The 12490-nt window shown below is 42.9% G+C and overlaps 3 protein-coding genes across 3 annotated transcripts; 2 read left to right on the forward strand and 1 right to left on the reverse strand.

Annotated features, from left to right (window-relative positions):
- The first annotated feature begins 13 nt into the window (after positions 1-13).
- On the forward strand, positions 14-4101 carry LOC108880005 (uncharacterized). Its single transcript, XM_018671466.2, is given in 20 exon segments — positions 14-186; positions 276-331; positions 412-501; positions 575-702; positions 790-927; positions 1003-1074; positions 1158-1328; positions 1400-1496; positions 1577-1794; positions 1865-2015; positions 2123-2331; positions 2413-2530; positions 2603-2733; positions 2735-2809; positions 2902-3019; positions 3100-3272; positions 3405-3502; positions 3587-3706; positions 3786-3926; positions 3998-4101. Coding segments are annotated over 20 exon segments (2337 nt in total). The 5' UTR covers positions 14-160; the 3' UTR covers positions 4005-4101.
- A 554-nt stretch (positions 4102-4655) lies between these two features.
- On the reverse strand, positions 4656-8382 carry LOC108879968 (uncharacterized). The gene is made up of 11 exons (XM_051075746.1): positions 7883-8382; positions 7669-7765; positions 7363-7580; positions 7136-7289; positions 6578-6804; positions 6382-6499; positions 6085-6299; positions 5596-5713; positions 5319-5488; positions 5137-5234; positions 4656-5063 (listed from the first exon to the last, which is right to left on the reverse strand). Exons 1-11 carry the CDS (start codon positions 8075-8077, stop codon positions 4889-4891), a joined length of 1785 nt encoding a protein of 594 aa, XP_050931703.1. The 5' UTR covers positions 8078-8382; the 3' UTR covers positions 4656-4888.
- Positions 8383-11568: 3186 nt separating this feature from the next.
- On the forward strand, positions 11569-12310 carry sst5 (somatostatin 5). The gene is made up of 2 exons (XM_018671418.1): positions 11569-11785; positions 11908-12310. The coding sequence occupies exons 1-2, from the start codon at positions 11657-11659 to the stop codon at positions 12100-12102; spliced, it is 324 nt and encodes a 107-aa protein (XP_018526934.1). The 5' UTR covers positions 11569-11656; the 3' UTR covers positions 12103-12310.
- The last annotated feature ends 180 nt before the right edge of the window (positions 12311-12490 follow it).

The following is a 12490-nucleotide window of genomic DNA, read 5'->3' on the forward strand; positions in this document are numbered from 1 at the left end:
AATAAACTTAGACTTATAAAAGCAGGTCAAGAAGAGCACACCACATGCTGTCAGTGTGACCAGGATATATCAAGCAAGTACTTCACTTGAGCTTGTGTTGGTTAGCAGGTGTAGTTTGCTAGCAGCTAGGCTAGCTTTAGACACTGTCAACACATCACTGATGATGGCTTTTGGGTTTTGCCTTGGGTAAGGTGCTTTAATGCTGTTTTACAAGCAGTTTGATGCCATTGATGCAGTTGTATTGCTTGTCATTTATATATGGTTTCCTCTTATAGTTTTGCCTTGCTCTTGTTTGTGTGGTCAACTGCAAAATGTGATCAGATTTCCAATGGTAAGAATTAAAGTCTTCAAAAACATCAGTCTACAATTGTTAGCACATGTTAAGATGTTTCAACTTGTTTGGACATACAGGAGTTCTTCATATGGAATGTCGTGATCGTTACTTCATGATAGCTGCTGATCTCTCCTTTACTGGGAATGAGCCTCGCTTTGAGGCGGTTGGTGAGTGCTGCACAGCTTCATTAAGTGCAGTTTCTTAGTACATAGCTTGACCCTCAAACTAATGTGACTGCAGATGAAACCGGCGTGTACCCCATCACTGAGCAGTATGCAGCTGAGTGTGGCTACAGCGTCAGTGTTCTCCCTCTGCAGGGCCACGTGGAGCTCCGAGCCTCTTATTTCAGCTGTCACACTGACAACAAAGTATGTACAAATAATAATCGTACACATTTATCCAATCGCTGCACATGCAGAACAGGTGTGTTTAATACGTGTTCCTCTGGATCTCAGGATGACGCAGTGTTCACATTCAACTTTAACCTGCTGGCAAACCACTCTGGAGAGGCCACCTACACCATGAACAAGACCTGTTCTCCCTCACTCCCCTGGTCTCCCAGAGAGGTTACCTGTGAGCTCAACTACATGGAAGTAAGCTTGGTTACATTTTAATTTTCAGGACTGTGAACTGTTTTAGCTGCTTGATAACCCTTGATTTCTCTGCAGGTGTCTGTGAGGAGTGATGTGGCCTGTCCAACTGGGACAAAGAAAGATGACTGGGATGCTGCTGTCAACACTGTAAGTTGTTGCCTTCTGGGAGATGTATGGTTTAAGTATTTACAATGGCTGTTTAAAACGGTGCTGTGCTTTTGTCTTCCCAGGCATATACTTCAGCTACCTCAGATTGGCAGGTGATGTTCCAGAGGGCTGAGCAGAAGCTGATGCCCATGAATCTCTCTGAAGCTCATAAGCATGGCTATGTGTTTGACCTGACGGATGGAAGGCTTGTATTTCGTACACCGTATGGACAACCTGACTCATTCAGCACGGAGGTAAACAGCTGATACATGTGTCTTGTAAAACATTTAGTCCATGGCAGGTTTTGATTTGAGTCTCTCTCCAGGTGAATGGTGTTCCAGTAGAGGTGGTCCATGCCACTCTGTTCTCCAGGCAAAGCTGGGTTGTCCTCATGGTCGACCTTGTGGCTGCTTGCTCCATGTGTCAGTATTTCTAACCTTCTGTAGCTAATCATTAATTTCTGAACAGCTGAACTTCTAATATTGGTCCTTCTTCTAAACAGATGAAGGCTCCTATGATGAAAATGGATACATGATGTGGAAAACTCCTGAGGTGCTGCACCCGCTGCTGTCTGGTCTGCACAATACACAGGTCAACATTGGTGTCAATGGTGAATTTCTGGAGCAGCCAGTTGCAGAGGAGAGAGGCTACATTGTGGAGAAGCACAATGGCACAGTCCAGCTCAGCATCCCCTATAATGCTGATGGTGGATACAGGAAGGTCAGATGCAGATGCTTATTCTTAGTGGTATTTGGACATGATGGCATCTCTTAATCTGAATATTTTGCAGAGCTTTGTGACCGATGACCTCTATGAGTACTACGTCTTTCATCTCTACCTGGAACAAATCTCTGTGGATGAGGATCATGTTGACACCAGACTTCGCGTTCACAGGACACTGGCCACTCCTCTGCTGCCATGTCCTGTTTTTACTGAAAACAGTAAGTCTACCATTGACACTCTTTTTGCCTGTTGATACAACATAATCTGAATGTGTCGTGTGTTTTTTTTTTTTTTTTTTTTTTTTTTTTTTTTTTTTAAATTTCAGGAACTGTTAATGAGGAACACATGTTCAGCGTCTACCTGGGAGATGTCCCTGACGATGTCGAGCTGGCTGCTGTTCACTTGAATGGACACAAATTTACAGTTCCATTTACAAACACAAGCAGACACACCATCACAAAAGTTGTTCATCCCAACAGCACCCATGGCTACACTCTGAAGGTGCCTTTTGATGACCCTGTTGTCTTACAGCAGGTAAAGGTCCTTTTTAATACCAGCTAGTTTATACATATACTGTCTACCAGATGAGGGCAGTAACTGTATTTTCTGTCTTAGTTCTCCAAAGAAGATGCAGCTATGCAGCACAAGCTGGACATCAACTACACACTGACTGTTCTGCCTGAAAAGGAGCCTTTTTACCACTTTGCATCAGTCATGGCACAAAGTGACGTCTGTAAGTCACTAACCTTGTATTTAGACTTGGTCGAGCATTGAGCAGAGTAACCCATTGTCTTGTATTCAACAGCTCCTCCAGAGTTTGATGCCATCTGTTTGGAGTCTGGCATCAGGTTCAGACTGGACCACCGGCCTTTTGACTACCTGTGGTACATTAGTATCGGCTCTGACCTGCTGACATCGGAGCTGGCAGCTCAGCACAGGCTACATCATGAGCAACAACAGCCAGAGTCTGCTGCTCGAGGTGCCGCTCTTCACTCATGGATATGAATACAAGGTATGGGGACTTTTTTTTTCTTTTTTTGTCTAAATCTACAAGATGTTAGTTTTTCATATGGAGTGCAACTACTGAATGTTATGTATTTGTAGGACATTACTCTAAAGGGATTCCTTGGTACTTTTGAGATCCTCATCAGGGATCATGCAACATCAGAGGTCCAGAGTTCAACTGTGAAGACTTGTCCATTCACAGCCACTGAGCTTATCAGTAAGAACATCCTGTTCTGTAATCATGTGGGTAATGTTGTGGACTTTACATGTAGTTGACGAGTAACTGCCTCTCCTCAGTGTGTTCGACTGATGGGAGGATGACTGTGGTGGCTGACTTGTCTCTGGCCATCCCAAGTGGAGGAATCCCTGCTAGAACCAACCTCATGGATAAATACTGTGCACCTAAAGAAGTGGATGACACCAGGGCGCTCTTCTCTTTACCACTCAACAGCTGTGGATCCATAGTCAAGGTAGTGCCACTTGCTGAGCATATTAGTAACTGACACTTAATCCTCAATTACATGTACATGTTTGTGGTTTTGTTTTGTGTTTTTTTTTTTTTTTTTTTTTTTTTTTTTTTTTTTTTTTTTTTTCCCCCCCAGCTGAGCAAGGAGTATGTGACTTACGAAAATGAGATTTTCTACAGCAAGAAGTTGCATACTCAGAAAAACCCATCACATTCCAGCATTGAGATGGACAGGTGCAAATCTTCAGCCTCCAGTTCTTTCGGTCATTTGCCCCTCACTCAGCTACTCATGGCTAAACTATCAGTCTTGTTTTACAGGGTTAAAATGCAGTGTACATATCCTCTGGCTGGGCTTCTCCGTCTCTTCTCAATATACAGGTTTGAATCTGACACAGTTGGTGTCGGCCGCCATCATACATTCTGCACGCTCGACTCAAGGTAGGTGGGTCCTCATCAAACTACATGGATCATATCACTCAGTGCATTACCTGCTGACACTTTGTTTATTATACTCTAGAGCTACAGACTTCCACCATCCAGCCCACTACAGTGCTTCAAACTCCAGTACCTGTAACCAGCCTTATCTTGAGACCTGGGTACCACCCTCCAGCTCAGTACATCAGAGTATCCACCTTCCTGAAGAATCTGTCAAAGAAAGGTTGGTACTTAATAATTAAAAGCAAGTCAATTTTAACCATACATGTTAAAGCTTTTTAATTTTCTTCACAGGAGCTAAAGGATCTTCACCAATCAAAGTACATACTACCTCATTTTGAAGGATTGTGACTTAATTTTTAAATGTAAATCTTGAATAAACCTGGTGTCTTAAAATACTCGGCCTTGACTCTGGCATTTTTTTTTTTTTACAGTGAAGCCACACTGGAAGATAAAAGCATGTGTAAATCACAACACTACACCTGCTGGAGTGAACCACTTATCTATCCTGAACATACTGGCACAATGTTTGACACTTTTTGATTTCACTGTCCAGAGTTGGAGACACAGCCCCAGGTGTAGCTCATTAGCAATCAGAGCTATCCTTCAATTAGTGGACATTTTGACTTGTGACAAGAAAAGCACATCTGCAATACTTAAATAACGGCTCCTGTCCATTCAAATGTACCACTAAGCCATAGCATGTTCAGTGTGGTCCTATTACTGGAACACCAAAATGCAATGCAGAAATTGTTTCTAATTCACTTACACTTTGACAATTTAACCTTACAGTCCTCATTTCCTTTTTTTTTTTTTTTTTTTTTTAGCAGTTTTTTGTCCCTGATGTTTCAGGAAGTCTTTAAAACATGTTACAGTGCTACTTGAAGCATGAACAAACAATTGTGTGTAAAGTATCAGTATCAAGACAAATTTTATCACAATCGTCTTTAATGAAAACTTGACTTTGCAGAATGGAATGTTTACAAAAAGAAATGAAGTTTTTATCTTGAAAGTAAAAAGTTAGACATAAAATAATTTAGAACAAAGACCTAAAAAAAAAAAAAAACCACAACTGTTCATTTACAGCTCCAGTATACAGAAACAAATGTGCAGAGAATGAATAGCAGCAGGATTGAGAAATGAGTCCACACTGAAACTCCAGAGAAGAAGAGACGAGGTTAAATGTCAAATGTAAATTGTTTTTGACGTAGCTGATGTCCAATGTGAGACACATACATACACACCTGTGTTTGTAGCTTCCCTGGGCATCATGGGTAAAAGGTCCAGAGATGAGTACACGGGGTGTTGGATAATAAAAGTACTGCTGTCATTTGCAGGATAGCGACACTGGATTGTCAGTCTGAAACAGACAAGACTTACATAACAATAGTTTGACTTCTAAAGACAGACTGAGTTCAGTGTAGTTCTCTCACCTGTACGGAGAATCTCTGTGTATGACAGGTTCATCCAAAGGCAGAAAATCTTGACTGTAGCTGATCTGGTTTTCATAAACCAGGAAATTTCCCTCAGTCTAAAAAAATAATAAACAAAGATCAGAACACAGGTGAGAAAGCATTTTGGATCATGTGGATTTTGAATAATCAAAGTCCCTCACAGAGACGGTTGTCCCACAGGAGTCGAGGCTGAAGCTGAACAGAGCTCTGGCGCTGTCCGTCTCCATGGGAACGCAGCTGGGGTCCAATAGAGTGGTTCGGTTGGGGTGAGTGGGCGGGATGGTGTGGGTGGTGTCGACCACGGCCACCATCCTCCCTTCTGGCAAACATACTGTCAGAGACACACTGCGAGTGTGAAGGCTATTAGAAACATAAACTATGTAGTTAAATATAATAAGATTCTGAGGTTGTGCCTCAGTTTGAGCTTCCACTGTGTACCTAACAGTTCTCTAGCAGGAAAAGTGCATTTATGGACAAGACTGTCCTGCACTTTCAGAGACTCTGCATCCACAACAGACACTTCCACTCCTACAACAAGACCTGACAAAGTCAGCTCCTACATGGGGAAAAAGAACCAACAGACATGTTTATACTAATAGCAGCAATATACTGGAGTGATAGTGAGAGCCTTTCAAAGTAAATTACACTGTAAACACCACATGTTAAAATTCTCTTTGTACTAAGATACTTTCATTAAACCAAGCCTGAGGAGTGCCCCTAATCCTTAATTTACTCTGAGAGTTCATTTACTGGATTGTACACACAGATGGTATCTCTGTATCAGATTCAATTAGACAGACAGTAGGCATTAGCTGAGTGAATGAGTGGTTAAAAAGAAAAACCTAATTAAGTTAAAAACCTGCTAATCACTGAAAAGCCGCTAACATGAGATGAACCTCAAAATGGTCCAAGGGAAGATTGATTCACCTCATACTTCATCCCAGGGCTGTCGAGAGGGATCTCCACAGTCAGGTACTCCTCCTGTGCCTCCACCATGAACTCACCCATCTCCACCAGGTCCCAGTCCAGCCTGCGGGCTCCAAAGAAGAGCTCCCACTGCAGCTCGGCCTGGGCCTCGTGGTGCAGCAGCACCAGCAGGCTGCTCTCCGTGCACTTCCCCTCCAGTCTGGGGGAACCTGGAGCTGCAACACGATAGATGGAAAATCAGAGAGAGAGAGAGAGACGTGTGCAAAACTGTGGGTGTAGTGATGGTTGATAACTCACCTGTGTAGTCAACATTATGCTCTATGGTGGCTTGATGGTAAAACACCTCTCTACTGGGTGAGATGTTGAGAGTAAAGGTGAAAGTGAAGCTGTACATTTTGTAGCCAGCACCTATATACTGGGATTAGACAGCAGGTTTCAAACACCTTTCACCTTCTACATGATAAAGCTCTCATATAATGTTTGTGACTCTCACCTCAGGGATTATTTTTGGGTGTGACAACGGGAAACTGAGCCGGTAGGAGTAGCTCCCGTTACTGTGGGAGAGCCTGGACACCGCCAGGTCTGTGTCGCTCTGTGTTTGGTGGCTTTGGGTCCAAGTTAAAAGGTCACCACCACTGTCTACTGTCACCTTCTGGAGGGACACGTCGGGTGCAAAGGGGCCTAATATGATGGAAAATAATCCCTTGGATTGAACAGTATCTGTGGAGGAAGAGAGAGTGAAGGATAATGGTGGTACCTTCAACACAATGGAAACATAAATGCTCCCATTCAGTGACATGTAAAATAATGCATCAAGCATTTTCTGCTGTCCAATTTCATAAAACAATACATATGCATATATGCATGTTCATATTCCAATATAATACCACCCAAAGTCTGTATGTGGTAATAAAAGGAAATACACACACATTGTGGAGGTGCTGGCTCACAGGTTGATTCAAACAAAAGAAGACAAAAGTGCAGCTTCCTTTTAATTTTCAATCATACAAATTACACATAAATATGCTAATACAGTCTGAGAAAGCCTTACCTTTGGTCAAGATGGGAGACTGAGGGATGAGAGGAGTCTTAAGGAGCCTGAAGGAGCGATGCTGCGTGAGAGGCCAGCGCTCGTCCTCCCACTCACTCATGAAGAACAGATCCACAGACGTGGACTGGCTGTACTGTCCCCTGACAACACCACTCTGGAGAGAAAATTCTGTATAATAAATTTCTATTTTTTCAATATTTTATTCAACAAATATACCTTATAAATACCTTTATATGTCCACCTTGGGCTCCTGTAGGGATCCTGACCTCCAGCCGCCCCTCCTGCAGGCCAATCTTATATCGTCTCTCTTTGATGTCAAATTCACTCAGAGCTTGGCCGTTAACTCCGACCCTCACGCCCCTGTCCCTGAACTGCCCGTGGACCAGAGGAGAAAGAATTAAAGGGACAGTCCACAGCAGGTCAGACCCATCTGCTGAAGCCTCATCTGAGGGTGAGGAAGAAGAGAGGAGAGAGAAGTTTGAGATATTTCACTCTGGTATTTTAAGAGTATAATACTATTTAACTGTACTAACTCAGGGAACAGGCAACAGCGGCATCAATAACCAGGACGTTGCTGTGGAATCGGTATAGGATAGTTGCACTGACAACCTCTAAATCCACTCCTCTCTCCTGGAAAAACAGAAACACCCTTTAACAAACAACAGCCAGGAAAACAAAGAAAAAAAAGTTTAAAATAACAGAACGATGCAGGTGTAGTCCTCGGTAAACAATACTGCCTCTGAGTACCTTCGTGAAGTATGAGAGAGGGGAGGAATAGGGACAGCGGAGGGTGAGACGTGAGCAACTCGTTGAGATGTGGTAGCTCAGAGCAGCAGCCTCCGTCGGGGACGACACCCTGGCTTCTTCTGACGGCTGCTCCGCTCGGTGGAACGTCACAGCCACGTCTGCCTGACGAGCTCCCTGTTCAGACACAAGAGGCATCTAACTAACTTCTCTGACATTATTTGAAAAGCCATGCAGCTAAACCCTGGGTCAACTCTCTCATTCTGCGTCATGATTGTGACAATAAATGGAAAGTCATGAAACAAATAGATGTTGGGGTGTGTGCTGGTACTTTCCCTTGTGACGTTTTTGGATTTCACAGTCAGGGCAGGCAGATGGAAGGACACCTAGAGAGGAAAAAAAAAAAAACAGTCTCAGGTTTTAATTTTGATGACTTGCATTGAAGCTCACACTCTGTTCTCCCTTGTGTGTACAGTTTTAGTTAGAAAAAGTAAACCTGCAAAGAGTGATGACATAACTGTGCAGGTCAGTAATTCACCTCCATGTAGTTCTCCTCACAGACGACCTCTCTGGTGCTCCACCGCCCCTGGAGAGAGCAGTAGAGCTGGAGGGGGTACAGAGCCACCCTCCCATCCACCTGCAGGTTCACAAACCAGACACGCAGGTGATAGCCTGTGCCCATCTGCAGAGTAGATACATGAAAGAGTCTCAGATGAAGGAGAACGTATTAAAGAACCAAATGTCAGTCAAATGTACCTGTGTGTGGACGTGACAGGCCTAGGAAGGAGGCCCGAAACACCAGGTCTCCAACGTCACTGATGAGGACGGTGTAACCACAGAGCGCAGCCTCCTGATCAGAGAGGATGTGGTATCCATACTCATCTATCAACAACAGGAGTTCATAGTAAACAATCATCAGACAGAGTAGAAACCAACCACATCCAATGCCATCACTACCAACTTCTCCACCTTCAAAGTCGAACCGGATCTTTGAGCGGGGCGAGCTGGACTTGACCGAGAGCAAAAAGTGACGTTCGAGGCATTTGGTCTGAAAAGTTCCTGAAAATAATAACAATGGCATTTAATCTCAACCTGTTCCAAAACAAATGTATATGTTTGCAAGGGTTTACTGAACCTTTAAATGCATTGCTTTAAATATAGATTCATCATATGTCATGTTGCATACATATACTGACACAACATGACTAAATCATAAAAATATCCTCAATTTCAGCCATATTCCAAGTCCCCGTACTTACACAGAAAGGCAATCTTGTGAGGAACCTCTGAACGTATCATAGTGTAGGTAGAAGTATTGAATTGTAGGTACCCACTAAACAATGTAATGTTCTGTACAGTCTTTGTTATATATCATTATTCATGCTGTTTTATTTACCTCCATATCCTGTGAAAATATTTCCCATGTGGGCTGATATTTAATGGAACTGACATACACCAGTCTACACACAGGAAGCTAATATATTCAGTGTTCACTGGCTCCTGTGTAATGTTATGAAACAGTTATTTTGGCTTTAGGTCACCGCTCATTGTTACCTGTCAGCACTGCACTGGCGAGGAGCAACACCACACTGCAAACAAATACACACTGTAAGTCACTGGACGAGGCTTCACGTAAAACATGCTTTTAACGTTCACTTTGAAACTTACCCACACAAAATATGGAAACATATTAGTTTAGTAGACGTCGCCATTTTGATTAAGTGACTCACCTGACAATTGAGTAGCTAATTAGCGCTGACTCCCATGTTAATATCCTTCCTCTTTACTAACACGGGATATAGTTAGTCATCTGAATAACCTCAAAGTGAATTAGCAGAAAGTCACACAGATATGTAATCGAGGCTTTTAGCTAAACTGCTGTGTTTAACTTTAAACCAGTGAAATAAATGAAATAAGGTCAAAACACGATCTCACAGTGACACCTAGTGGTCAAACTATTGCATTGTCTCTGATATGAATACACATCACAGTGCTGTGCTTTACAGCCCTGTAGGCATTTATATGATGTTAAGCTCCACATCATATGCAACATTTATTAGAGTGTTCGTGGCCCACTGGATGAAATTAAGAAGAGAAGGCATCACTGAAAAGTGACATAGTGATCAGGGTGTGTGTGATTTATCTGCATTGACTCAGATTTAAATCAGTTTGTCTTGGTCATGACTCCAGGAGTCACATATGATGAGGTTCACCCAGGCCTCCTTTAAACATGATTTACATTAAAGCCCCCTGCTGTGGGAAGATTGTCAGTAAACATGACATGGCAGAGGTATTTGCATCTTAGTGAGTCTGTGTTTGTTGAAATGTTTGACTCACCATCTTGAAATACAGAATGAAATTAACAATAATATGAAGGATCCTATGGAGTGACATTAAAACCAGCAGGAGGAGCCGCCACCTGATTTACCATAGGTGAAGATATTTAATAACCCCTGACAAACTGTTGACATTATTTTATATCATGTAGCAGCAGGTGTGGAGGCGGCGGAGGTGTGATTTGTGTGATCATCACAGTGTTGGACTTGGACTCTCTCTCTTCCTTCGTCCAGGGCAGCACAGCTGGACGCCTGCAGTGACGACATCCTCCTCTTCTTCACTCCAATAAGAACTGTTACTCAAAGTCAAGTCATGTCATGATTAAAGACTGAGTAATTGGACTTATCAGCGAGAGTCCTGTGGAGAGGAAACACGAAAACTCAGCCACAGGAAAGGTCACTGTCTATTTAAAGACTGAGATGTGAAAATTAAACTGGTTAATGCCTTTTTTGACAAATTCTTCATGAGGAGAAACTAGATATTGATTTTGCACTGTTCTTGAAAAATAGTCAGACTTCCACTTTAACTGTCTTGTGACTCCTCAGGTTGATCTTGTGACCTCTTAGGAGACCCGAACCTCAGGTTGACAACCACTCTACTAAGTTAACAAGGTGTCCCGTTGGTGCCTGTAAACTTCCCACTCTTTTGACATCATGTTTCAGGAGGTTAAAAAGTTAATTCTGTCCAAATTTCCTTTTCAGACAAGACTAAAGGTGATGATATTTGATAGAAAATCCTTCCAGTTCTCGCCTCTTGACCAAACACTGCACCTACGATGTCCTCATCTTTGCCCAGACTCCAAACAAAACACTTGATGTGAGTGTTTTGTTTGGAGTCTGACATTTAGATGTTAATTTTCCTTGTTTATTTTTCCATTGACTCAAAGTGACAGCATAAAGGGCGGTGGAGTGTCGGACCGGTTTGCAGCGTCCAGGCAGCCTCATTAACATTTGAGTCACATTGTGTCATTAACAACACCGCGCAGCACGCAGGAACTCATGTTGTGCAGGACACCTACAAGGCTGGTGCAGCTAATCATGACTGACAGAAGTTAAGTCATATTCTACCATTAACTTTGACTTTACTGTCTTGTTTTGCATGTAAAGCTTCACTATTAAAGTTATTACAGCATGAGTAGCAATGAGCCCAAAAGTCAGGTCTTGGAGGTTTTGCTGGACTCGTTGCGGGAGCTGTTTAGTCCAGGTTGTCATGGCTAATGATGACCTTATCCTGTCCAGTGACACTTCCCTCACAGCCCTCCACCTTCTCCACCAATCACATCCCTCGCTTGGCTTGAGAACCAGGAGGATTTGAGGATGAGGGGGACCTATTTATCAGCTCCACACGTCCTACTCAAGCAGTGATAACGTTCAGCTCCTGCACCCTCCTCCACCCTCTCTCTCTCTCTGACTGGTCTTTTGTTTTCTGTTTGAGCTGGAGATGCTTTGCTCTCAGGTGCAGGTACTTCTGGTGGCTTTGTTTTCCTCTGTGCTGCTGGTGCACGTCAGCGGTGCTCCACGCAGGGACATGCAGACAGAAACACTGAGAGAAGACCTCGCAAACGACAAGGTAAGTCACTGATATATGTCGTAGTGTGGAGATTTATGAAGGAAAAGCCTCGTTCAAACTTTCAAGTGACTTCTGAAGCTGTTTTTAGTTGCCATTCCTTCCCTTTTCTGTCCTTGCTTCAGGATCTTGCTCGCTTGCTCTTGCTGAAGTTTGTGTCTGAACTGATGGCAGCGAGAGTGGACCAGATGCTGCCCGTGCTGGAGGAGGAGGAGGTGGGAGTCAGGGAGGAGGTGATGCGGCGGCACCTTCCCCTCTCTCAAAGGGAGCGCAAAGCAGGCTGCCGCAACTTCTTCTGGAAGACGTTCACCTCGTGTTAACACAAGATAAGAGCTGTTCAGGCTGAAGTATTTCTGTTTTAAAATGTACTTTTTGAGGATACATTCATCCATGATTGCTCACTTTGTCATGACTGTGTTATTTACTGCAAGATGCCAAATAAAGTGTTTTGGTAACTGTAAACAATAATAGGGTTGTATGCTTTAAGATTGGCAGGAATGTACAGTGTCTAAAATATTTTTTTCTGAATTAAAAGGGTTGTTTATTCATCATGTTATTTTTTTCTATTTTTGTGTCTAATAGAGGTGTTCTCTATGGAAGCCCCTTTCTGTCAATGTGATGAAAAAAGCCATTAAATTATTAATTTTCTCAAAATAATAACTTGGTATCAATTTTTTTAGACACTAAGTTATTATTCTCAGAAAATGT

The sequence above is a fragment of the Lates calcarifer genome, linkage group LG14 (assembly GCF_001640805.2).
Source record: "Lates calcarifer isolate ASB-BC8 linkage group LG14, TLL_Latcal_v3, whole genome shotgun sequence".
Classification (NCBI taxonomy): Eukaryota; Metazoa; Chordata; class Actinopteri; family Centropomidae; genus Lates; species Lates calcarifer.

Bases quoted from the DNA above. Each gene is read 5' to 3' on its own strand.
- sst5 (XM_018671418.1), top strand. From the start codon at position 11,657: ATGCTTTGCTCTCAGGTGCAGGTACTTCTGGTGGCTTTGTTTTCCTCT. The intron at 11,786-11,907 runs GTAAGTCACTGA...TCCTTGCTTCAG, and splicing joins AAGACCTCGCAAACGACAAG to GATCTTGCTCGCTTGCTCTT.
- LOC108879968 (XM_051075746.1), bottom strand. From the start codon at position 8,077: ATGCCTCTTGTGTCTGAACAGGGAGCTCGTCAGGCAGACGTGGCTGTG. The intron at 5,489-5,595 runs GTACACAGTGGA...TGTCTCTGACAG, and splicing joins TCCTGCTAGAGAACTGTTAG to TATGTTTGCCAGAAGGGAGG. The intron at 5,235-5,318 runs GTGAGGGACTTT...TTATTTTTTTAG, and splicing joins CCTGTGGGACAACCGTCTCT to ACTGAGGGAAATTTCCTGGT.